Source organism: Panthera pardus, unplaced genomic scaffold, assembly GCF_024362965.1.
Source record: "Panthera pardus isolate Hobbes unplaced genomic scaffold, ASM2436296v1 HiC_scaffold_13, whole genome shotgun sequence".
NCBI lineage: Eukaryota > Metazoa > Chordata > Mammalia > Carnivora > Felidae > Panthera > Panthera pardus.
In genome coordinates this window covers 149,350,812-149,376,413 of record NW_026526688.1, presented here as the reverse complement: position 1 = coordinate 149,376,413, position 25,602 = coordinate 149,350,812, and the positions used below count along the sequence as shown (strand labels likewise).

The 25,602-nt window shown below is 34.1% G+C and overlaps 1 protein-coding gene across 3 annotated transcripts in view; it reads right to left on the bottom strand.

Annotated features, from left to right (window-relative positions):
• Positions 1 to 25,602, bottom strand: part of LOC109278256 (transmembrane protease serine 11F) — an 88,648-nt gene that overhangs the window by 23,650 nt on the left and 39,396 nt on the right. For all 3 annotated transcript variants that reach the window (XM_019468447.2, XM_019468454.2, XM_053901504.1), the window contains 2 exons: positions 16,290 to 16,441; positions 8,787 to 8,905 (listed from right to left, as the gene is read on the bottom strand). In XM_019468447.2, coding sequence (XP_019323992.1) covers positions 8,787 to 8,905; positions 16,290 to 16,441 — 271 coding nt within the window. The remainder of the gene's footprint in view (positions 1 to 8,786; positions 8,906 to 16,289; positions 16,442 to 25,602) is intronic.

Genomic DNA, 25,602 nt, shown 5'->3' with positions numbered 1-25,602 from the left:
CTAAGCCACTTATGAAATTTTAACCAAAATAAAACCATCGTATGGGTTTTTAGTTTTTTTATTTTATTTTGAGAGAGACAGAGACAGTGTGAGTGGGGGGAGTGGCAGAGGGAGAGGGAGACAGAGAATCCTCTGCAGGCTCCGCACTGTCAGCACAGAGCCTGATGGGGGGCTCAAACTCATGAAACCATGAGATCATGACCTGAGCCTAAACCAAGAGTCGGACACTTAACCAACTGAGCCACCCAGGTGCTCCTATAATGTGTTTTTTAACATCTGGTTGCTATGTAGACAGATATTAGAGGGAGCCTGAGTGGAAGCAATGATTATGGTGAGCTGGCTATATGAATGATTATCTAGGTCCAGGATAGAGATAGTGAATTAGAAGTAGAAACATCAAATGTGAATGGATTAGACATGAGGATAAGGAAAAATAGTATTCTAGCAACTAGATGGACAGTGATGCCATTTGTTGAGTGGAAAAATGTAGGAAAGAGAGAGTGAGAAGGCAACAACTTTCAAAAACTGGATTTAGTTATAACTTCAAGATGCCTGTGAGAAATCCATGTGGAAATGTCAAGTAGGCCATTGAATGTACAAGTCTAGGGTTCAGAGATATCTGGGTTAGAGATAAAAATTTTTAGAATTAGAGTTATTGTATACCCATTGGTACTTCCCCTTTTTTTTCTGCTAAGAGATCCCTGCTTGCCTACAGAGAACTTATTCCATATGATCCAGTTGAAATTAAACTTGCCCCTTCTCCCACCTAACACCAGGTGGCACAGGTTTACTCTCTTGGTCACAGTGATTAGTGAAGGGTTGAGGAGGTATTCCAACTTTAGCCAACTATGTTGATTCTTCAAAATTTCCTTCAAGGACTATTACGGAAAAATTTCTTTTCTTGCTTCAGTTAATAACCTGGTAACATGTGAATATAGAATAAATGTAAGCTATTTTGTCTGCCACATGGAGAATAATAATAATAGCTTGAAGACACTGTTTGAGCCTCTGAATCCCACCATATCTGAAGTCAAATGAATCTCTAGGTTCTCCCACAGTCTTCTCTCCCTCCCTTCCTCCTTTCCTTCCTTCCTTCCTTCCTTCCTTCCTTCCTTCCTTCCTTCCTTCCTTCCTTCTGTTTGACTTGTTAATTGGGTTTCTGGTACTTTCTACCCAAAGTGTTCCATTTATTATGGGAATAGGAATTTACAGAGCAACAGAGCAACAGAAGAAGAAGAAGCAAAGTCAGGATCATGTCTCAGATGATCTGGAGGCCTAGCCAATGGGAATTATATGTCTGTAATCACTTACACGCAAATATTTTTTTTTTCCTCTTTCTTAAGGAGTTTCTTAAGAAGCTGAAATCACTTACAGATGATGAATTGTGGTAAAAGATGAAATGTAGCATACTTGTTCCCTATCTAAACTGCATTTACTGGGAAGGTGTACTCATAATCCAGCTTCTAGAAATATTGATTGGGAACAGCTTACACCTGTACTTCTCCGGAGGCCTGCCTTGTCTAGCCTGAGCACCTCACTTATTGATGTCTGGGAGCTTATGCTCCACCTTACCTGGACAGCTCTAATTGGTATAACATAAATAGCCCAACCCTCTTACCTCTGGGTGCAATCACCTGTGAAGTAATTTAGTAATAATCTTTTGGATTATTCTGAGCATTGATTTTCAAAGTGAAGCTAATGATTCATAGAGGATGTGGAAAATATTAGAACTTCTATTTATATTTATTTTTCAATTAAAAAAAAACAAGTTTTCAGAGCACTGGCCCTAAGGTGTGGAATCTTTCCAAGAGTGCACTGATTAATTATCTAACATCTCCAAGGGGAAAGTGAAGATCAGTCTGTGTTAGAATATCTAGCTGAGTGCTAGTCTTAGAAAAGGTACAGAGTAATTCCTTGCTGCATTGCATTGAATTCAATAGTCACTCTTCAGTGACTTTTTAACATAATTAAACTAGCAATTCTTAGAATGAAAACAATTATCTTGTTTTAATTACTATATTAGTTATTTTTTAAACTCTGCCAAAAACAATGGAGCACACGTCAAAATATAAATCTGTTTTCTAAACAAAACAGTTTTGTGGCAAACCCTACCACACATCTTGCTCTGGCATTTCAGATGGGCCTTGGGGCAGAGAATGACACTAGAGAAAATAACTATCTTTTTTTTTTTTTTTTTTTTTTTTGCTGAACCTAATATCGGAGCACCTAAATATATAAAATAAATATTAACAGAAATGTAGGGAGAAATTAGCAGCAATACAATAATAGAGAATTTCAATAACCCACTTGACACACTGACTAGATCATTCAGTCAGAAAATCAATGCAGAAACAGAGCTGAACACAATAAATTAAATGACCTAAAAGACATATACAGAACATGCCCTACAATAACAGCAGAATACACATTTTTCTCAAGTATGCATGGAACATTCTCTAGGATAGATCATATGTTAGGCTATAATCAAATTTCAATAAATTTAAGAAGATTGAAATATCAGTTATCTTTTCTGATCACAATGGTATAAAACTAGAAATCAATAACAATAGGAAAATAAGAAAATTCACAAATATGTGGAGATAAAACAACACATTCCTGAGTAAGCAATAAATCAAAGAAGAAATCAAAAGCAAAAACATCTTTAAAAAAGCAAAAAAAAAAAAAATCTTGAGACAAATTGAATATTGATACACAACATACCAAAACTTAAGTGATACATAAAAAGCAATTATAAGAGGGAAGTTTATAGTGATAAACACTACATCAAGAAAGAAGAATCTACAATAAAAAACCTAACTTTATACCTCAAGGAACTAGAAAAAATAAACAAATAAAAACTAAGCCCAAAGTTAGCAGAAGGAAGGAAATAGATCAGAGCAGAAATAAATGAAATAGAGACCATAAAAATAATAGAGAAGATCAATGAAACCAAGAATAGGCTTTTGGAGAAGTTAAACAAAATTGACAAACCTTTAGTTAAACTAAGAAAAAAAGAGAGAAGACTCAAATAAATAAAATCAAGAATGGAAGAGGAGACATTACAACTGATACACAGAAATAAAAAGGATCGTAGGAGACTGCTATGAACAAGCCAAAAATTGGATAACATGGAAGAAATAGGTATATTCCTGGAAACATGCAACCTATCAAAACTAAGTCATGAAGATACAGGAAATCTTTAAAGACCAATAACATAAAGGAGACTGAATCAGTAAACAATAATCTTGCGACAAAGAAAAGTACAGGACTGGATGGCTTTACTGGTGAACTCTACCAAACATTTAAAGAAGTAATACCAATCACCTCAAACTCTTCCAAAAAATTGAACAGGAAGAAATACTTCTAAACTAATTCTATGAGGCCAGCATTACCTGATACCAGAACCAGAGAAGACTATAGGAAAAGTACAGGCTAATATTCCTGATGAAACATAGATACAAAAACCCTAAACAAAATGCTAGCAAACCAAATTCAACAACACATAAAAGGATCATACACCATGATCAAGTAGGATTTATCCCTGAAATACAAGAATGGTTCAACATAAGTACATTGATAAATGTAACACACCACATTAACGGAATGAAAAATAAAAATCATATGATCATCTTAATGGAGACAGAAGAAGCATTTGACAAAATTCAACATCCTTTCATGAGTAAAAACTCTTAACAAATTAGGCATGTACCTTAACATAGTAAAGGTCATATATGACAAGCCCACGGCTAACATCATATTCAGTGGTGAAAAGCTGAAAGCTTTTCCTTTAATCAGAAACAAGACAAGGATGTCCATTCTCACCACTGCTGTTCAACCCAGTGCTGAAAATCCCAGCTATTGAAGAAAACAAAAATCCCAGATAAGAGAAACAAATAAAAGGCATCCAAATCAGAATTGAAGAAGTAAAATTCTCTTAACAAATGACATGATCTTACAGTAGAAAACCCTAAAGATTACACATGTTTCCTCCCCACACACCTCACAAACCTGTTAGAACTAATCAATGAATTCATTGAAGTTGGAAGATACACAATCAAAATACAAAAGTCAGTCACATTTCTATACACTAATAATGAACTATCTAAAAAAGAAATTAAGAAAATAATATAATTTTCAATAGCATCAAAAACAATAAAATATGGACTAGTAAACTAGTAAACTTAACCAAGAAGGTGAAAGATTTGTACACTGAAAATGATAAAACATTGATAAAAGAAATTGAAGAAGACACAAACAAATGGAAAGATATCTTGTGTTCATGGATTAGAAAAATTAGTATTGTTAAAATGTCCATTCTACCCAAAGCAATCTACAGATTCAATATAATACCTATCAAAATTACAACGGCAATTTTCCACAGATAGAAAAACAATCATAAAATTCATATTGAACCACAAAAGACCCTGAATAGCCAAAGCAATCTTGAATAAGAACAAAGCTGAGGGCATCACACTTCTTGAATTCAAATTATATTACAAAATTATAGTAATCAAAACAGTATGATACTGGCACAAAACCCAATATGTAGACCAATAGAAAAGAATAGACTACCCAAAAATAAAACCATGCATATATGGTCAACTAATCCTTGGCAAGGTCACCTAGAATACAAAATGGGGAAAGTATAATCTCTTCAATAAATGGTCTTAGGAAAACTGGTTTTTCACATGCAGAAGAATGAAATTAGATTCTTATCCTACTCCATATACAAAATGGATTAAAGTCTTACATTTAAGACCTGAAGCCATGAAACTCCTAGAAAAAAAAACATGGAGAAAAAGGCCCTTGACACTGGTCCTGGCAATGATTTTTTGTATATGACACCAAAATCAGGTAAATAAATAAATAAATAAATAAGCCAAAAATAAACAAGTGGGATTACATTAAATTAATAGCTTCTGCATGGCAAAGGAAACCATCAACAAAATGAAAAAGCAACCTATGGGATGAGAGAAAATATTTGCAAATCATATAGTCGATAAAGGGTTAATATCCAAAATATAAGCAATGACAAAAAAAAGAGCTTTTACTATTAAATCTAACCAAAGATGAATAAGACCTTTAAGAAAAACACTTTAAAGCTTTATTGAAATATAGTAAATATGGGTAAATAAATGAAGATATCAATTATTTCTCTAAATCTCTCGATTTGAAGCAATCTGAATAAAAATCCCAATATAAATGTATGTGTGTATTATTTGATATGAAAAGAAAAGGGTTAAGAATAACTAAGACATACCTGAAGAAGATGGTGATAAATTCAGGTGTACTGGGTTGAATGATGGCCCCCTAAAAAGATATGTCTAAGTCTGGGAACATATGAATGTGATCTTATTTGGTAGAATCTTTGCAGATCCTATGTTAAGGATTTCAAGATAAAACCAATGTGGTTTTATCCAGGAAAATCCTGAATCTAATGATTTTAATTTAATAATCCAATGCCTTTATTGGAGTGGAGAAGCACAGAGCAAAAGGTCAGGTGAAGATGGAAACACAGATCGCAGTTATGTAGCTATGTCAGGGAATGCCTGAACCTACCAGAAGCTGAAAGAGGCAAATAAAGATTCTTCCCTAGAACATTTCAAGGAACCCAGCCCTGTTAATACCTTGATTTCAGATTTCTAGCCCCCATAACTGTGAGAGAATAAATTTCTGTTATTTTAATCCACTAGTTTTTGGTAATTTGGTACAGCAACACTAAGAAACTAATATAACCAGTATCAACACTTACTGTCAAACTGCAGAGGTTAAAACATTGTGGTACTGACACAATGCAAAACAAGCTGATTGATGAAACAGATTAGAGAGCCCAGCAACATCCAGATTCACATATGGAAACTTGATTTGTGGCAGAAATGGCATGGCATATCAGCCAAAAAAAAAAAAGACTGCTCAATCAGTGGTGCTAAGAGAACTGCTTACTCATATGGGGGGGGGGGGGGGGGGGTTGAAATGAAATTAAATCTCTAAATCAAACACATATGCAAATATCAACTCCATATAGAATGAATGCTTAAATGCAAAAAGGAAAAAGGATTTTTTTGACAGTGACATCAGTATCAGAAAGGATTTCTTTTACAAACACAAAGGGCACTAATAACAAAAGAATGATGTACGTAACTATATTAAAACTGAGAATACTGTTCATTAAAATATGTTATAAAGAAAATGAAAAGGCAAGCCACAAAATGGAAAAAAGGATTGAATTGAAAGAATTTTTCAATAATATAATGAACAAAGTATTCATTTCCCAAAAATGTTTCTAAGAAAAAATTAAAAACCAAAAATACAAGAAGACATGGTCATATTACACTGTATGTTAACTAAAGAAAAAAGAAAGAAAAAAGAAAAGTAATGGGAAAAAAATCATGAGTAGATATTTATAAAGGACAAAATACAAATGGTTGCTAACCACTGGTGGACCTTATTAATAATCAGGAAAATGCAAATTAAATCCACAATGAGTTACCGTTTTATACAGATACCAGTTTGGCAAAAGTCAATTTTGTAGAAAATTTTGGTGAGTAGGAAGGGCAAGATGAACTCTCATGCCCTGCTGGTGGTGGTGTAAATGTCTACAAACCCCCTGGAAAACCATTGATAAAAATCTGCTAAAGCTAAGTATTAGCATTACCTATAACCCAGCAAACCATCTGCTTGGTTCATGACCTACGGGAGGCTCTTGCACATGCACTAGGAGTACATGCGCTAAACTGAAAGGATGTTAATTAGCTGCATTATTCAGAATTACAAAGTAGCTCAAATGTTTGTCAATTGCAGAATGAATTAATAATTAGTAGTATATTCTTTTTAGGGCATTCTACACTGAAGTGAAAATAAATGAGCTATAGCTACATGCATCAAAATGGGAAAAATCTCAAAAATATAATGTTGAGTGAAAGAATGAAATCACAGAAGGATATAATATGATTACATTTACATAAAGTTCAAAAGAGGTAAAATTGCATACTATGCTATTTGAGTATGCATAAATAGGTGATAAAACCACAGAATGATTAAATCCAAATTCAAAATAGAAATGTTTAACTATGAAGAAGAGAGAGAGAGAGAAGAACATATAGAGGTTTCAGAAGTACTGGTAAAGTTCTGAAAACTGGTGGTGGGTTCTTGGATATTCTTTGAAATGTTTTACACACTTTTTAAAGTATGATGATATCCCAACAAAAATGAATGAAATATCAAATTTCAAATACCAAGACACATCATTATGAAATTTTAGAAAACAAAAAATAGAGTACAAAATCTTCTAGAGAAAGAAGACATTTCCTTAAAAGAAACACCATCTCTCATCAGCTGCATGTGATAGAATAAAAAAAATGAAGCAAGGTTTCAGATGGTCTGAAGAGAAGTGATTTTCAATTTAAAGTTTTATATTCAAACTGTTGCTTGAGTGGAACATAGGACTTTTTTCCAACATAAAGTAATTCATAAATGTTACCTCCCATGCACTTTTTTCTTAAGGAAGGTGCTTGAGGACATAACCCACCATATCAAGGAAAATATGGGATTCAAGAAGCAATGGATCTCACATGCTAGAGCAGTCCTGTTTTGACCCAGGTTACCTCTCTGAAGTGGACCTAGAAAGCAACCCGTTCAAATTGAAGCAGAAAGCACAAAGTTTTGAGAAGAATGAAAGAAATAAAGAAATATTGAGACTTTGGACATATCTGAAGATATAGCAAAATGGTGGAGAACTTTAAAAAAATAAGTGAGTTGTATTTAAAATTGCTTCTGGGAGCATTCTTCTTTGAATAGCATAAAAATTGCTGCAACATGGTTATAAAAAACACTTGTTAAATGACAAACACTATTTAAACAACTATGGAAATGAAAAATACTTTCATTGGTTTTCAATAGTTAGAATCAACCTACATATAGATAAATAACTAAATAAAATGCAAATACTTTCCTACATTGTTAATAATTCAGAGAAAGGAAAGTAAAATGAGTGAAGGGTTGGAGTGCTAAGGTCATCTTTTAATTGAGCTAGTATTTACAGCTAATCATATATTATCATACGAATTCAATCTCCTTTCTACAGAGCTATTGCTCTGTTGTTCCAGAATAACTCTCCTAAGCATTAAGGAGTACACTTTAAGCTAATATACTGGGTTTTGCTAAACAAATCTGTGGTCTCCGTGGACATGCTTTTCATGGGACGAAAAATAGAAGACTATCCTATTTGACTTTCTACTAGGATAGGTGAAGATCTAGCTTGTCTTATATACTTTAAAAATTAGACATGCCTTGATAAATGTGTAAATTTTCAAGGTAAACCAAAATATTTGAGGGGCAGAACTAGATTTGAGATTGGCATCAAAAATTGCCAACATACATCCTCGTATGTGATGTTTTACATAATTTTAAAAGCAAAATAAACAACATGATAAGGCAAAATGGCAATCCTACATTCTTATGTTGAAAAAGATTATGGAAAATGAACCAGGAAAGAAAATCAAGAGTTAAAAATAGGAAGAACATCTATTTGACTCATCAGGTTTTTTTGTTGTTGTTGCTAATTGGTGGCCTACTGTAATCTACATACGTTTAATGGTACATAACATTATTCTAAATATTTTACATATATTAAGTGATTTAATCCTCATAACCATATGATCTATATATTATCTACAGTTCACAGAAGAAGAAGTTAAGGCAGGAAGAAGCTAAGTTCTTATAGCAACCATACTGAAAGTGAAACAGAAAACACACTCATAAACTTTTAGAATTTCTATTGAACTTACCATTCTCTCAATCTGATGACTCCTTTCTATAAACTCTCTTGAGCTTTTCATTCCATAACTTTCTTTGTATTTTATATTTGTTACTTTAAAAGAGGCAAGGTAATAGAATGACTTATCATCTGAAAGGTAAAAATAAATAAAAGGTCCATGCTTAAATATAATCAGTTTTGTGTCCCCCAACCCCAGGAAATAGATTTACCATAGTGCAGTTTATTTCTTCTTGGTGCAAAAATTATTGTGGACATTTTTCAAATATTTTATAATTTTATCATTGTACCCATCTAAAATAGAAAATTCAGGCCTCCAAGTATACTTTCAGAATACCTCATTTACAGTGTTTACGCATATCAAAATTTTCATACAATTGGACATGTAACATGGAAAGTAAATATTGAAAGTGACTGCTGAAAGTCATATAAAAATTATCAATTTCCTCAAAGAATTGTAGCATAAGTATATCTTAGCTGAGCTGTATTATGAAGATACATTGAACAGGCTATCAGTTTTTTCCATGCTATTAATAGGTACTAGTATTTATTGTTTTCACTTTCTTTTTGCCCATTTAACTCTCAATTCTCTGTAATCTACCCTTGACACACCAGTGTAACTGCCATTGTCTAGGACAACAGTCATAATATCTAAAAGCCACCTTTTTGGGGGTCTTTCTTCTTTTTAATCTTGATTTCTTTGCCGGCTAAATCATATTCCTTGAAACCCCATCCTAGACTTTATGGAGACATCTTCTAACTTTCTTTCTACCTGGCCACTCCTTCTCAGTTACCTTGGAGAGCTCTTTATTTTTACTTCTATCCTTAGCCACTTAGCATTTTATCCTTGTCCTGGTCATGTTAATGTTAGTTAACTCCTTCTGGGTGATCCTAATGGTGATGGCCTCAAACATCAAGTATTTGTTGATGTTGAAAGATCAACTGGGGCACATTTACATTTGCAAGGGTTTATTTGAGCAAAGGGCGATTCCAGTTGGGCAGCATCAAACCAAGTGATTAAGATCCCTCCACTGACAGAAGTGAAGGGAAATTTGTATAGACAGGATGTAAAAGAAAAGCAAGGAAATCATTTGATTGCCTGTAGCTTAAGCAGTTGCCTTATAAAGGAAAGCCTACTGAGCTGTTTGTGATAGTTTTTCTTAAGTTTCATTTTCTGAGATTTGAGTGCACTGACTCTGGTTTAGGTTTAGGTTTCCTTACGTAGGCTACCAAGGCATTAGAGCCACCTTAGTCCAATGACTTCCCTGTTTAATTATTTTAACAATTGATGACCCCTAAATTTTTACCTTCAAGCAAGATCTTTGTCATGAATTTCAATTCTCTATCAAATAAGGAGACTATTTGTTGGACATCAAATAGGCACCTTAAAAATAATATTTCCAAATGGAAATAATCATTTACTTCTTCCTGTACCCAAGCCTGCCCCACCTCCTACATTTTCTATCTTCATTAACAGCTCCATCATCCACAATCACCCCAAACTTAGCTTCATCCTCATTTCCAACATCCAGTCTTTCCATCTCTAAGTTTTATGTATTGAATCTATTAATATATCTCAAGTCCTTTCTCCCACCCAGAGAAGCTACATCCTTAATTCAGGTCCTCATCAACCACCTAGCTAATATCTATCCAAAACAAAATGACTTTTTTATTCAAAAAGAAGTTGCCCATCTAGATTGTCTATCTTAAATGCTATCATCACAATGATATCATTACAACCAGACTAGAAATCTTAGACATTAGAAATCTTGATTTCTTTCTAATTAATCAGCAAGTTCTGACAATGTTATCTAAATTTTAAAAATCTATCTTCTATTCACATGTTGTACTCCTACTAGTGCTGTAGTTTATTCCCTTATTATTTATTGTCTAGAAAATGTAACAGCTGGGGCACCTGGGTGGCTTGGTCAGTTAAGCTTCTGACTTCGGTTCAGATCATGATCTCCTGGTTTGTGGGTTTGAGCCCCATGTCACGCTCTGTGCTGACAGCTCAGAACCTGGAGCCTGCTTTGGATTCTGTGACTCCCCCTCTCTCTGCCCCTCCCCTGCTCATGCTGTTTCCCTCTGTCTCTCAAAAAATGAATAAAAATGTAAAAAAAAAAGAGAAATAAATAAAATGTAATAGCATACTAACTAATACCCTGCCTCAAGTTCTGTTTTTCTAAAATCTATTCCCCACATAGTAATCTTAAAATTGAAAATTTGACAAGATGACTTCCCCAATTAAAATGTTTCCACTTTTCTCCGTTTCTTATGGAAAGGTGTCTTAACTATGATCTCCAAAAGTTTTCCTTGACCTAGATCCTACCTGTGCCTTTGAGCATATTCTTTGCAACATTCCCCTTAGGATTTATGTTAAAACTACAGCAAACTGTTCTCATTTGTCTACATTTACCATGCTGGGTATTTGTTTCCCCCTAAGATTTTGCTTCTGTAAACCCTTTGCTTGAAATGCCATTCCAAAGGCATTTCCATGCATAAATTCTACTCATGACATTACTTCCAAATGGGGAAAATGTCTGGAACATTCAGCCTTAGTTAGATAAGGACTTCACAATTGTGCCACTATAACCATCCTGTGAAGAGCTCTATTTGGTACTTGCCACAATATCATAATAACCTATAGATTTTAGTCCACTGTAATGTCAAGTCTTTGAGCAAAGTATTGTACCATTTTTGCATTTGAAGAGGAAGTAACATTTTAGGTAATATGAGTAAAAAGAACAATACCTTAAGCTTTTTACAAGTCAAGGAAAAATAATTATTTCAATAGTCAATATTTCTTAAGTATATAATAGATCAGACTCTGTGCTAAGCATTCTAACTTTTAATTTAATTTATTTTTTTAAATTTTCAGACTATAAGTGCTATATTAGAAACTCTGAAATGAACAGAAGTATATAAAAAAAAGTAAAAGTAATCTATAACCCTAACATCTAGAAGGAACTAATATTATTATTTTGACTTATGTTTCTTTTTCTAAAAATATTGTTTCCATTGACTGCAACTTAGTGAATTAGGAAAGTACCCTGCCAAAATGACCCAGCTATTATATGATGGGCCTGAGATTAAAACCAAGGTTTTAATTTGACTCTAAATCCTATGGGAGTATATATTCCCCACATTCCTGGAACTGGAGCCAGTCTTGTAGAATGGGAAGACAAATGATGCTGTTTCAATCCAGACTTAACTAAGAACACTTAGGTTTTCAAGAAGTCAAAATATTAAAAATAGCTTTAGAGGAGTGCCTGGGTAGTTCAGTCCATTAAATATCTGACTCTTGATTTGGGTTCAGGTCATGATCTCACGGTTGTAAGATTGAGCCCTATATCAGGCTCCTCACTGGATGGGGAAACTCCCTTTCTCTCTGCCCCTCCCCTGCTTGTGCATGTGCACATGCAAGCAGTCTCTCTTTTCCCCCTCTCTCTAAAAAACAAACAAAAAAAAACTTTAGAAAATTGAGTTTCTGGATTTTGTGAAAATATAATTCTAAAGGCAATTCTTCAAAAAATTTCATGGAATTCTTTATAAAAGATATGTTTTTATCCTATAAGAAAAGATATAAGTAATTCTAAATAATTCTGAAAAAATTAATCTGGATAATGAAACTATTTGTTGAAAAATATAATTTACTATATAATTCTAGGTACCTAAAAAAAAGACAACTTGAAAACTCAGTGTTTGAATTTTTCTTGTTAATATTTCATGTGAATGGTGGTGGTAATGATTTCATTAATATTAAATTATCCTCACACAATTATGAAGCTATCATTATGTTTTTGGTATTTTTCATTGATATTTGATATTTTTCATTGGTTGAAGATATTTGCAACATATTCAATAGATCATGGATATATATATCCAGAATATAGAAAGAACTACACAAATCAATTAAGGACTTCAATAAAAAATGGGAAAAAGATTTGAACAGGCATTTTACAAAAACAGAAATCTAAATTATAAGTTAATACATGGATAAGTGCCCGGTGTTATTGGCAGTCATTGGGCAGATACAAATTAAAATTATAGTATGTAATAAGTCAGATACAAATTAAAATTACAGGGGCACCTGGGTGGCTCAGTCAGTTAAGCATCCGACTTCGGCTCAGGTCATGATCTCGAGGTTTGTGAGTTTGAGCCCTGAGTCGGGCTCTGTGCTGACAGCTCAGAGCCTGGAGCCTGCTTCCGATTCTGTCTCCTTCTCTCTCTGCCCCTCCCCCACTTGTGCTCTGTCTCTCTTGATCAAAAATAAATAAATGTATAAAATTAAAAGAAAATTTAAATTACAATAACACTACAATCTATACCAAATTAGCAAATATATAAAGTATGGCAATAGCAAATGCTGGTGAAAATATGGAATGCAGTGGGAACTCCCATACAGTACTGATAGAAAACAGCTTGGTTTTATCCATAAAGTTCAAAAAGCATATGCCCAGTGATGCAGCAACTCTACATCTGTTTATGTTCTTTTGATAAACTTCGCATATGTGTACCAATACATATGCATAAGAAGGTTCATAGCTGTATTGCTTTAATGTCTAAAACCTGGAACTACCCAAATGTCCATGAACATTAGAATAGATGAGTATGGCATGTGTAAGACAACAGAATATTAGTCAATATTGAAAATAAATAGACTAAAGCTAACTACAAAGTGGATGACACTTATAACAATATTGAGTAGCAACAAGGCTCAAAAGTATGTATAATTTACTATTCAATTATGACTTCATTTTTAAATATTTAATTTACCTTCATTTAAATAAAAAGGGAGGATCTAAATGGAAATCTCAAGGAAAAATAAGAATCCAACATTTCATCAGTCTTTTTATCATGATGAGTAACAAAAAGGTAGCTACATTAATTCTGTTAGGCACTTAATATTTAATTAATAACACAGAAATTTTCTTTTAAAGGGATACCCAAGAATTTATGGAGTTGTAAATATAAAACCTGAGAAAGAGGAAAAGTGGCTCCTGACATCTAGGAACTGGCCTGATACTATCGCCTAGGCCTTGGTATTCTGTTACAATTTTGTAGAACATCAACATTAGACAAGGCCACTCTGTGACAATATAGGTGATGACAAAAATGAGATCATCTATAGATATATCTGAGCTCAGACAAAAACACTGTTCAAACAAATAATCAAACAAGGCAAAACATTCCCTTATTCTGGCTATTATAAATGAGTGCTCTTTCTCCAACAGTTAACAGCGTTAGCCCCACTTCATTGCTGTTGTCGTTCAGGTAAGATTTATTAAGATACCAAATTACAGCATTATTCCAGCTCTCTGACAGCATCCAATGAAGGATGCATCCTACTTCCTTGAACCCTCCCTAAATCATTTAATACACCGTTTCCAACAGTCTCTGACCGCCTCATGGTCCCCCATGGTGTATGTTCTCCTCTGCTACAAGAATAAACCCACCTTGTTCAAATGCAACTGTAATTTTGGCGATATTTAATTGGAGGGCACTGACAAACCATTCAAATTCTACAAGTCACTGGATTATTTTATAATCCTTATTTGAAAATTTCCCATATGTTAGGGAGTAGATAATTCATCAGAATGATAATACAGTGAAAGCTAATCATTCATAATTATTGAGATCCCTAGGATAAAAATAGCTTCCTCAAATATACTTCAATCCTAGTGATGTAAATTTTATCAAGTATGCTAAAATCCTTACTTCTGTTTTGATTATTTCATATATTTCATTTTTATTTTCCTGCCTTTTAGATCCATTTGTTTTCACTCTTTAAAATTATTATTTTTTAGATACTTTTTCTTCTTGGTGTTATCCTGGTCACTATACTGTGATTTCATTTCATTTTTATTTCTTTATGCTATAAAAATATGTATATTACTTTTTTGAAATGTGTCTATCATCTTATCTTTTGAAATGTATATGTTATTACCTCTATCTTATTCCTTGGATTCATTAATCCTTTGTCACAGACTATCTTCTCTTTTGTTTTACTAAATTTCCATCTATAATGATGCAGCTTTCAATTAACTGCAGGGAAGTTCCATGTAATAGATTTCTGAAATTCTTGAGTATTAACCTCTGTATTAGTTTCCTGTTGCTGCTGTCACAAATAACCACAAATTCGGAGGCTTAAAACAACACAAATTTATTATTTTACTGTTCTGGAGGTTAAAAGTCTGAAGTGAGTTTTATAGGACTACAGTCAAGTCCTGTTTTCAGAGCTGGTTCCTTCCGGAGGCTGTAAGGGGAGAATCTTTTTCCTTGCCTTTTCAGCTTCCAGAGGCTATCCTCATTCCTTGGCTTGTGGTTCCATATCACATTATTCCTTTTTGCCCCTGCTTCTGTCATCACATAGCCTTCTTCCTTCTTTAACTTGCTTGCCTCCCTTTTATAAAAACCTTGGAGTTACATTTAGGACCCATCTAGAAAATCCAGAGTAACTTTCCTTTCTCAGAAACCTTAACTTAATCACATCTGTAAAGTATTTTTTGCCATATAAGATAACATCCCAGGGTCCAAAGATTAAGACATGGGTAACCAAAGTGGGAAGGGAGGCATCATTCCGCCTAGGACAACCTCTATGACATTTTAAAAACACTATAATGCCATTATTTTTATTATCCCTTCATTTTTTTTTTCTTTTTTGAACACCTGCAGTATTGGGGATGGAGGACATTTTACACACAGAACTACTTTACTCCTTTTTGACCTGGGGATATATTAACAAGAAAGACATAATTACAGAGGACAATTTTGTTTATCCTTTTTATTTCATGAAAGTCAAAAAAATTGATATCTTCAGTCCCCCAATAAAGTGGGTAGGAAGGTAAACTTAGCATGTTTGACAATATTTCATCACTTCCTGATCTTTCAAGTGTGACTTTATTGTTGTGAGTCATATGATTCTGGAGAATTTTAGTCAGTGACTCAGTCACATGTGTTTATAAATACACATGCCAAAGTAAAGGTAAATGAATATTGGTTGACTGTCATTGGTTTAATTAGTATTATCCATTTTTGCACATCATGCAAAATTGAGTTTTCCTTTCTTCCTCCAGTCATGAAACAATCTCTTTTTCCTTCAAAGATAATGTTTGATTTTTAGCCCATTAAAGATTCTTTTTTAGGTAACTTTTCTCCTATCATCTTTGCTTGGGGAACTCATTAATATATTGTTTTTGAAAAACGAAAACATATTAAACTCAGCACACGATGTGATTTGTATCTATTCTAAAGATTAAGCTTTCATTCTTCTTTCTCATTTTAAAACTATTGCTTTTAGATGTCTATCCATGTGATAAGGTATATTGCAAGCTTCACTGGCTGGAAATATGTAACCCTGAACTCAATAATGGAACAAACAATAACTTAACGTCAATAAGAAATTAGTAATTAAAATTTTAATATCATGCAAATAGCATTTTTTTATACAACAGAGAATTTCAAGATATTAAGTCATAGAGCACTTAGGCAATAAAAATGTGACCTGGATACTTACCCTCAACAACAAAATGAGTAACGATACCAATTGCAATTCCTATGATTGCTACAATTGCCAATGTGAAAAGAGCTAGACGTATAGGATCCCAAAATTGTTGTCTTCTTTGATATTCAACTTGTGGGTAATCAACTTCTGAAAACTCAACTGGTCTGTGAAAACAGAAAGAAACAGTAAAACAATTTAAAAAGTCACTATGGTTCTACTTTATGTCCATTTGTTATGTTCCTCTAAGAAAATCCTTTATACTGCTAAAAAGTAGGATACTTGGATCTTGAAAAGAAGACAAGGCTTTAATTTGCATACCCTCTCCCAATACCCCAATCACAGCATAAATTTTGGTTAAAGTTCTACCAATGTTGTCATTCAAGTGAGAATATTTTCTCACTGCATTTTGTCTGACATATTGGCAATTTGAAATTTGGGGAAGTGCAAAGACTCACTTAATAAAAAGATAATTTATAAATAACATTTCAACATTTTAATAAGAAGTTTCTAGCAACAGTTATATAATAATCTCATCAGTTCTGCTTGATTAAAAATAAAAAAATAATATTAATACTTTTTAATGATTTGTTTTAAAAGTGGCAACACTGCTTTAAAAGACCTGATCATGGTTCTTTGAATATCATTAGCACCTCCCAATGAAATCACCAATTGTGAGTTCTTCTTGATAAGACTCCAGTTCCCAGGAAGAATGTTTATTTCCACTTGACTTTTACCTGTCTCTACTCATGCACTATTTCCCCACTCAAAATATCTTAAGCCATTGAAATTATCTTTCTCTAACTTGAAAGTTGGCATTTATTTATTTTCCAAATCCCTGAATAGCATTCAAAGTTTAATATCTTGCAAGTGAGATATTTTTATGTTTTTATATATTTTTAAAAATTTTTAATGTTTATTTATTTTTGAGAGTGCTGTCAGCACAGAGCCTGATATGGGGCTCAAAACTACAGACCCTGATATGATGACCTGAGCTGAAGTCAGACACTTAACCAGCTGAGGCACCCAGATGCCCCAAGTTTTTATATTTTTAACTTTATCTAACAATATTTATTACAAACTTTATTCATTGAATGAGATATAGAAAGTTCTTAGAATAGTACCTACCATATGACAAAAATGTTTCAGAAACAGTTCTAGATCCCTAGAGATATGAAGATTTTAAGATACGCTCTTTGCCTTTAGGACGTTCACTCTTTAAAAGAGGATACCAATGTGGAAACAAGTAATTAATATATAGCATGAAATGTACCAGAATAAAACTTTGTGCAAGAAGAGAAAACAATTAACTTTTTGGAGGACTGTGTCAGGAGATTTCATCAAGAAGGTGACACGATTAAATTTTGAGTGTGAATAGGGATATGTTCTGAAACCCCCAGTGGATGACTGGAATTGTGAATAGTATCAAACCCTATGTTTTTCCCTATACATACATAAGTATGATAAAGTATAATTTATAAATAAGGCATAGTAGGAGATTGACAGCAATCTCTGATAATAAAATAGAGTGATTGTAACAAGCTATTGTAATAAAAGTTATGCAAATGTGGTCTCTTTCAAAATATCTTACTGTACTGTGCTCACCCTTCTTGTGATGATGTGAGATGAATGACATAAGCATTGGGACTAGCGTTAGGCTACTGACTTTCTAACAAGTCAGAAGGAGGATTATCTGCTTTAGGTTGACCACAGGTAACTGAAATCACAGAAAGTGAAGTCTCAAATAAGCAAGGGGTGGGGGTGATGGTACTGATGTAATTAGTACTGGGATTGAAAATATATACGTGCTTTTGTCCTCAAAGAACTTATTATGGTCTCCAAAGTATGTTCATGGTTTCATGTTTTCTCAGCACTGCTGTACTAGAAAGAGGATATGCTAAGGCTGGTGGGCGGATCAGCTCATGAGGAGTCCCGTAACCCAAAGTAAACAGTTTGAAATTGACTCTGCTGAAGATGGGGAGCCAATAAAAGTTTTAATCAGACTGAGAATTTAAGATAATAACAGGATGGGGATTAGAGCAAGAGTGCAGAGAGAAAGACTAGTTTAAAGGTTATTTTGAAGGTCCCGGAGAAAGATGGTGAGGACCTGAGCCAAGGCTGGAGCAGTGGGATGGAGAGGAGATGGATTTAGTCAATTCTTGACTTTTGCTGGCTGAATGCTTAGCTGTGGGATAAGCCATTAATTAATGGCTCCCTTGTTTTAATGTTTAGGTAAATGATTGTGTCTCCTGGCAAGATGAGAAAGATTAAAGGAAGAGACAGTGATTTCAATTGAGACATCAATGTTGTTAGTAATGAACAATGTGCTGTCCTTACACTTGGTTCTGAGCCAAATGGAAAGTCCTTATTTTATGCCCTTTTCTCGTTGACTCATTTTATTTTAGTTGTGTCACCGATACCTGTTTGCATGCCTCTAATAAAAGCCAATGTTAAAGTTGGCACCACAGACCCAGAATAAAAAAAAATGATTAATATCCCCATGTGCAGTACCTTCTTCCTCACCCATAATTGAAGTTTCCATATACAAGATCTTTGACATTAAAAATTCTTGATTATTTATTTTGTGGATATTTTGGTTGCTGAGGTTTTTCTCACTTTCTTTTTTCCTAAGTTTTATCAATTTGCTTTGTTGTACCTGACCCCTTCAAGATGCAAGAAATGGCCAAAAACAAATTCTGTCAAATTTGTGGGGATTATAGCCATATATTAAGCCATGATAACATTGCATCATGGTGAAGAAGATTTTTTGAATCATGGCCGTATTTAATTTTAAAACGAATTTAGTCTGGTGATCAGTTATTCTCAGTCTGATGTAACTGAGATGTTGACTTTTGTCTCACAGAAGTTGAAGTAAGTTTTACCAAATACTCATTTCCATGTTTTGAGGTAGAGCTGGCAGAAACATTATGCAGATACCAGCTACGTACAAAGGAAGTGGTCTTTAGCCTAATTGGGAAAATAAGGTTATAAAACCCAACAAAGCATTCAAAAAAATTTGTAAATTTGTTGGCTAGTCTGTTGTAAAATGTTTGTGCTGGGCATAATAAGCAAAACAAAATGCATCCAAGTCTTAAGTATGCAATAACTAGAATTTGGCTATGAAAAGTTAGAAAGATATTTTAAAATACGTAACAGGTTCAAACTTTGAAAAAGATTGTTTTATTTTGATGACATTTCAAATCCCTTTGTATTTTCCTGTATGTTTATTCTGATTTGTACATGACAATTATTTCTTTAAATCAGAATATGAGTCTGATGCTAAATGGAACCTTTTAACCTTTTTATGGGACTTTGTATTGTATTTATTTCAAAGAGAATTAAGCCTTTGTTCCCTTCATTTTTGAGAAGGAGGGTTGTTTGTTTTGCCTTGTTTTATTTTCTTCATGTTAAAATGAAATTAAAATTAAAATTGGGAAATATCTAAGTGGAGAAGGAAAATACAACTCAAATATATTCCTCCATTGAAGCAAATTTTTAAAAGTTAAATGGAAAATGTTGGTACATGCTCCAAAGGGGTAACTACTTTTTTTATGATGGACATAAACCCAGATAAACTGGATTTAATCCTGGTTTTGCTCATAATAGCAAGTTAGTTAAATTCTGAAGCTCAGTCTTCTCACCTGTAAAATGAGGAAGCATTTTATGGCTTTGCTAGGATTGAAAACAGTACAAAAAGATCAAGCTTTGAAAACCAGCAAGGTTTGTCTCCACCAGACTCACAGATTTGTAGCAAACTGCGAATAGCTCTTAAAGGTTCCCAGGAACTCACCTGCCCCAGCGCCTAGCTATTTCATTCTTATGATTTAACTCAGGTAGATATAGCTGACTAACTACAGTATCCCAGACCAAAAAGATGTCTGTAAAAAAGTTCAGTCTATGTCTTTCTCTGCAGACAGCCTCACAAATGCTCTGATGAAAAGAGCAAACATAACCTCTCCTCCAAAATGCCATTTGTTTAGATTAGCAATTAAGTTCAGAGTTATGTCCTCTTTTAGAGGCAGATTCTTTGGTGACAAGTGCTGTAATCATACCTAAATAAATAAGTGAGAAAGCTTGCCTCTCTCAAAAACTAGTTGTAATAAGCTCTATGATTACTGTAGCAAAGATGGCTGACTGTTGGACATATGATGCTTACCAGAGTTCAGTCATGCACTTTTAGAAAATTTATTTAAGCAATTGAAATTGAGTTGCTTTTCCCCAGTTTCTTTTCCAGAACTTTTCTTAAAATGGAGGCATTTATAACAAAATTATTCAGATTCTAACTAGTGTAGTGTAAGTAGAAGTATGCAGAAAGAAGCATATCTTTGTGCATTAAATAGCATGTGTATTTTTCTTCTATGTTAGGTACAATGGGGGAGATTATTGTATGATTAAGATATCTCTCAGTCCTTCAGATCTCAGTCCCATATATCTTTAGGTTATAGATCTTAATATGAGAATCATTGGAACAAAGCTGTTCAAAATCCATGAAATATGGAAAAATTATAGTATTTTTTACCAGATTCAGGAATAATGAATTAGAAATAAGTCATGAAAATGAAAATAGCCTATTCGTGCCTAAATTACTCTTATTCCAGAATTCTCAAAATTAATCCATTTGTATCCTTTTAAAGAGTTAGGGGCAGCTAGCTGGGTGGCTCAGTCGGTTCAGAGTTGGTCTGATTCTTGATTTCGGCTCAGGTCATGATCTCACAGTCATGAGATTGGGTCCCGTATAAGGCTCCACACTGGCATGGAACCTACTTAAGATTCTCTCTCTCTCTGTCTCTCTCTCTCTCTCTCTCTCTCTCTCTGTCTCTCTCTCTCTCTCTGTCTCTCTCATTCTCTCTCTCTCTCTCTCTCTCTGTCTCTCTCTCTCTCTGTCTCTCTCATTCTCTCTCTCTCTCTCTCTCTCTTTCTTCCTCTGCCTCCCCCCACTCACACACACACTCTCTATCTCAAAAAAATTAAATAAATAAATAAATAAATAAATAAATAAATAAATAAGAAAAATAAAGAGTTAATTGAAATATATGTAAGCCTATATGGTTCAGGGGGATTATACCAGTCACAGAGGATACTCACATGATAGACATTCCCAAGCTAGAGTAAAACTTTCTTACTCAGCAAACATAACTACTAGATATTATCTAGATGGAATAAAGAGTCAGGTGGCAAAAAGGTTAATTTTTAAATTCATATTTAGGATTTATCTTCTGCCTGTCATTTTGCTTGATAGGACTTAAACCACTAATTTGAGACCCTCAATAGCATGTGTTTTGGTACAGTACCCTGCCTCTTTTTAAACTTTAATCTGTTTTAGTTAATTCAGTTATAAAATTGGCATTTTAGTTAATTCACCATATTTCATTACTGAAATATACTGGCATTGCTTTTCCCATTTCTAAACTTCCTATTATAGTTGTGTGTGTGTGCGTGTGTGTGCGTGTATGTGCATGTGTGTGTGTGTGTGTGTTTGTTTGATTTTCTAAGTTTATATCACTGGAAAACATTTATGCTATTGTTGAATAATTATTTCTTGGTTTAGCATTGGTGTTGGTATTAGTGTTAGCATTGATAGACTAATTCTCAGCTTCTCTGAGCTAATTACTAATTATACTCTTTTCAGGTCATATATATATAATAGGCATTTAATAATAACTAATAGAGATATAATTAAAATATCTGTATTATTTATACTATAGTATTTTATTTGTAGATGCTGAGGCAAAGCTTGGTTTGTGCTTTGTAAATGTGGGTATTATCTACTTTCTCTGAACTCCACACAGACTAGAAGTTTCTTCAATACTTTTTTTTTCTCCTATAGTCTTACTATGCGATTATTGAGTTCATGGTAAAAGATCCCAACACTATATTATCACATTACCATAATAATATGACAATTAGTTTATTGATGTGAAATATGTCAAGTGTTTATCTCTAGACAAAGTTCTGCTACTACTGAATTTGGAACCCAGATACATGATTCATGATCTGGCCAGTGGAACCGCTATATGTCCTTTTGTTATACTTAATTCAATTCTATTTAAGAAACTTATTATGTGCCTAATATATTCCAGCATATATTCAAGAGGCTTATGGTAGAGTAGAAAGATATAAAATAATAAAATGAATATAGTGTCATAGGAAAAATAATAGATTTACCAAGTACAGTGATAAGTAAACATGGAATATTGAATAATAAAGGTGTTTGGGAAAGGGATAGAGAGGCATACAGGAAAGACATCTCAGACATGACAGTTGAGCAGGACCTTGATGGATCAAAGGAGCTCTCCAGCATGTGATATGGGTTAAATACATCCTGCTCCTGTTTACTCCTTGCTTGCAAGCAGAACAACTTCTCATTATTATAAAAGCACCTTTTTAAACAGGAATATGACCACAGACTTTATTTGGAAGTCAAAGAAAACTCACCAATAAATGATATCACTCAAATGAAAATTGATAAAATCAACAAAAGAAAACAGACATAAGGTGATATACCATTGTAGTTTTGATTTGCATTTCCCCGATAATTAGTGATGTTGAGCATCTTTCGTGTGTCTTTGGCAATCTGTATGTCTTTGGAAGAATGTCTATTCAGGTTCTCTGCCCATTTTTTAATCAAATTTCGGGTTTTGTGGTGTTGAGTTGTAGAAATTCTTTGTCTATCTTGGATATTAAACTCTTATAAGGTATATAATTAGTAGATAAGGAAGATATGGGGTGTGTGTGTGTGTGTGTATGTGTGTAAAATAGAATATTATGCAGCCATAAAAAAGAATGAGGTCGTGCCATTTGTGACAGCATGAATGGAACTAATGCGTATTATGCTGAATGAAATACATCAGACTGAGGAAGACAAATACCATATTATTTCACTCATATGTAGAATCTAAAGAACAAAACAAATGAATAAACAAAGAAACTACAAGCAGAATCAGGCCTATAAATACAGAGAATAAGCTGATGGTTACCACAGGGGAGAAGGGTGGGGGCAAAATGGGTGAGGGGAGTGGGAAATACAGTCTTCCAGTTATGGAATTAAAAAGTCATGGGAATAAAAGGAATATAGGGAATATAGTCAATGATACTGTTGTAATAGTGCTGTATGTGACAGATGGTAGCTACACTTGTGGTGAGCATAGCATGATGTATAGAGAAGTTGAATCACTGTATTACACACCTTAAATTACTGTAACATCGTATGTCAACTATACTTGAGTAAAAAAATTACAATAAATAAATAAATAGATAAATAAATTCAGTCATCTAAGTAGTAACGACACTGATATATTCATGATGAGGCAAAATTTGCTTCAGACTTGATAAGAATTTTAAAGACTAGGAACACAAATCAAGGGACTCTAGCAAGAAATGCCCCTGGTTTTTTTCAAAAGGCACATGAAAGCATACTCTAAAAATGTGATGATAATAAGTGACTATAGTAGCATAAAGAGCTAGCAAAGTGATGAGAACCTGGGGGGATTTCAAGTATGAGTTAGTCATAAAATTGACTGGTTTGGCAGGTAATGGAAAAGGGCAAAGTTGCAGACTGGGCAGAAAATGGATAGCAACCTGTTCCTTTATTGTAGTGTGGAATAGTTCTGTACATTGCAGGGATACCGGTATGTTAATCCTATTAAATCCTATTTACATAATGCAATGTTAACATAAAAGCATATAGGACATCCTAGGATATTGCTGATAAGAATTTCATGTGCTTTCCAAAAATGCTTTTAAAAAAATTCTTTTAGACCTGTGATTTTTAGATCCAACATGAGATCTGTCCCCCTTATAGCTAGCTTATTTTCAAAATCATGATTGCCATCTTCTAAGCACTCAAAGGCCACCTTCTCCCATGATATAATATTATCGAGGTCAGCTCCATCTCTATGAAAGCAGCTACAAGAACAACAATATTTAGTAATTTAATTTAATTCTTACACATATGGGTAACATAGCTATAGTTTTCATGTGTCCCTCAAAAATATATCAGGCTCTTCAAAATCTTTTATTTTCTGGATAACTACAAAATTTGCATTAGAATGATCACAATTCCTGCATGGAAAAGATCTTACAGTTATTATGATTGCCAAGCATACCATTAATATGCTTTGACTTCATCCTGTCAGCATATGTTCATTGTCTATTTGTTTCAGGCACTATTTTAGTAGTAGGGATATAGTAGCACTGAAGGTATATTCTTTGCTCTCATGTCTCCTGGTGAGGAAGAAAGGCAGTGAACAACACATAATCTATATATAAATGTAAAATGTCAGGTAACAGAATAGAGAATGAATGGAGGTGGGTGGGATTAAGGCGATCAGAGGAGACTTCTCTGCAAAGATGACATCCAAGCAGACATGAACAAAGTGAAGGATGGAGTTGTGCAGCTGTCTGAGGGGAAAGTACTACAAGCAAAGGGAACAGAGAAGTATGAGTGTCCTGAAGTGGGGGCAGATGTGATGTGTTGGCCGAAGAGTGAGAAGGTCAATGTGGCCAGTGTGCAGTGAGCAAGCAGAAGAGAAGACGAGGTCAGAGAGAGTCACACAGCAGATCATAACCTAGCAAGCCACCATAAGGACTCCTATATGTTATTCTGAGTGAGAAAGGAAAGCATTATGGAGTTTTGATTGGTGGAATGTAAGGGTCTTTTCAAAAGGATCACTCTGTAGAGAACACATTGTGGTGGAGGGAGGGGGTAGCGTGAAGGGTAAAAGCAGGAAAACTGGTTAGGGGACCACTGCAGAAGTTCAGGCTGGAGACGATGGTGGCTTGGACTAGAATGTGAGCAGTGAGAAGATCAGAATATATTGTTGGATTCAGAATATATTTTGCAGGCCTTGCTGACAGACTTTGTTGATGAATTGATGCAGAATGTGAGAGAGTTAAGGAGGATTCCAAGGTATTTACCCTAAGCAGGGAAAAGAAACATGTCCAAGGGGGTGAGAAAGCTTTTCTCAAATTAATGCTTACATGGAACTCTACCGTAGAACACTGATTTAAAACAGAGCTGTTCTGGAACAGAGAGGATATATAGAACTCTACTAGTATGTAATCTCCTCACTGAGACACATTCACAAGAATGAACTGCTGACTTTCACACTGATGTACAAACTCTTTAGCATAATCCTGAAGATGCCCCAAGATGGAACCCACTGTAGCCTGATCTGTCACACAGCCCCTAATCACTTTCCTCACATTCAATTCGAAGCCTTTGCCTGTCGTACACCCAAGGAGAACCTTTTCAAGGGGTACCTCTATAAAGTCTTTTCATCATAGGAAACTCCTGAACTGGAGCCGGCTTTGACCTTTAAGCAATCAG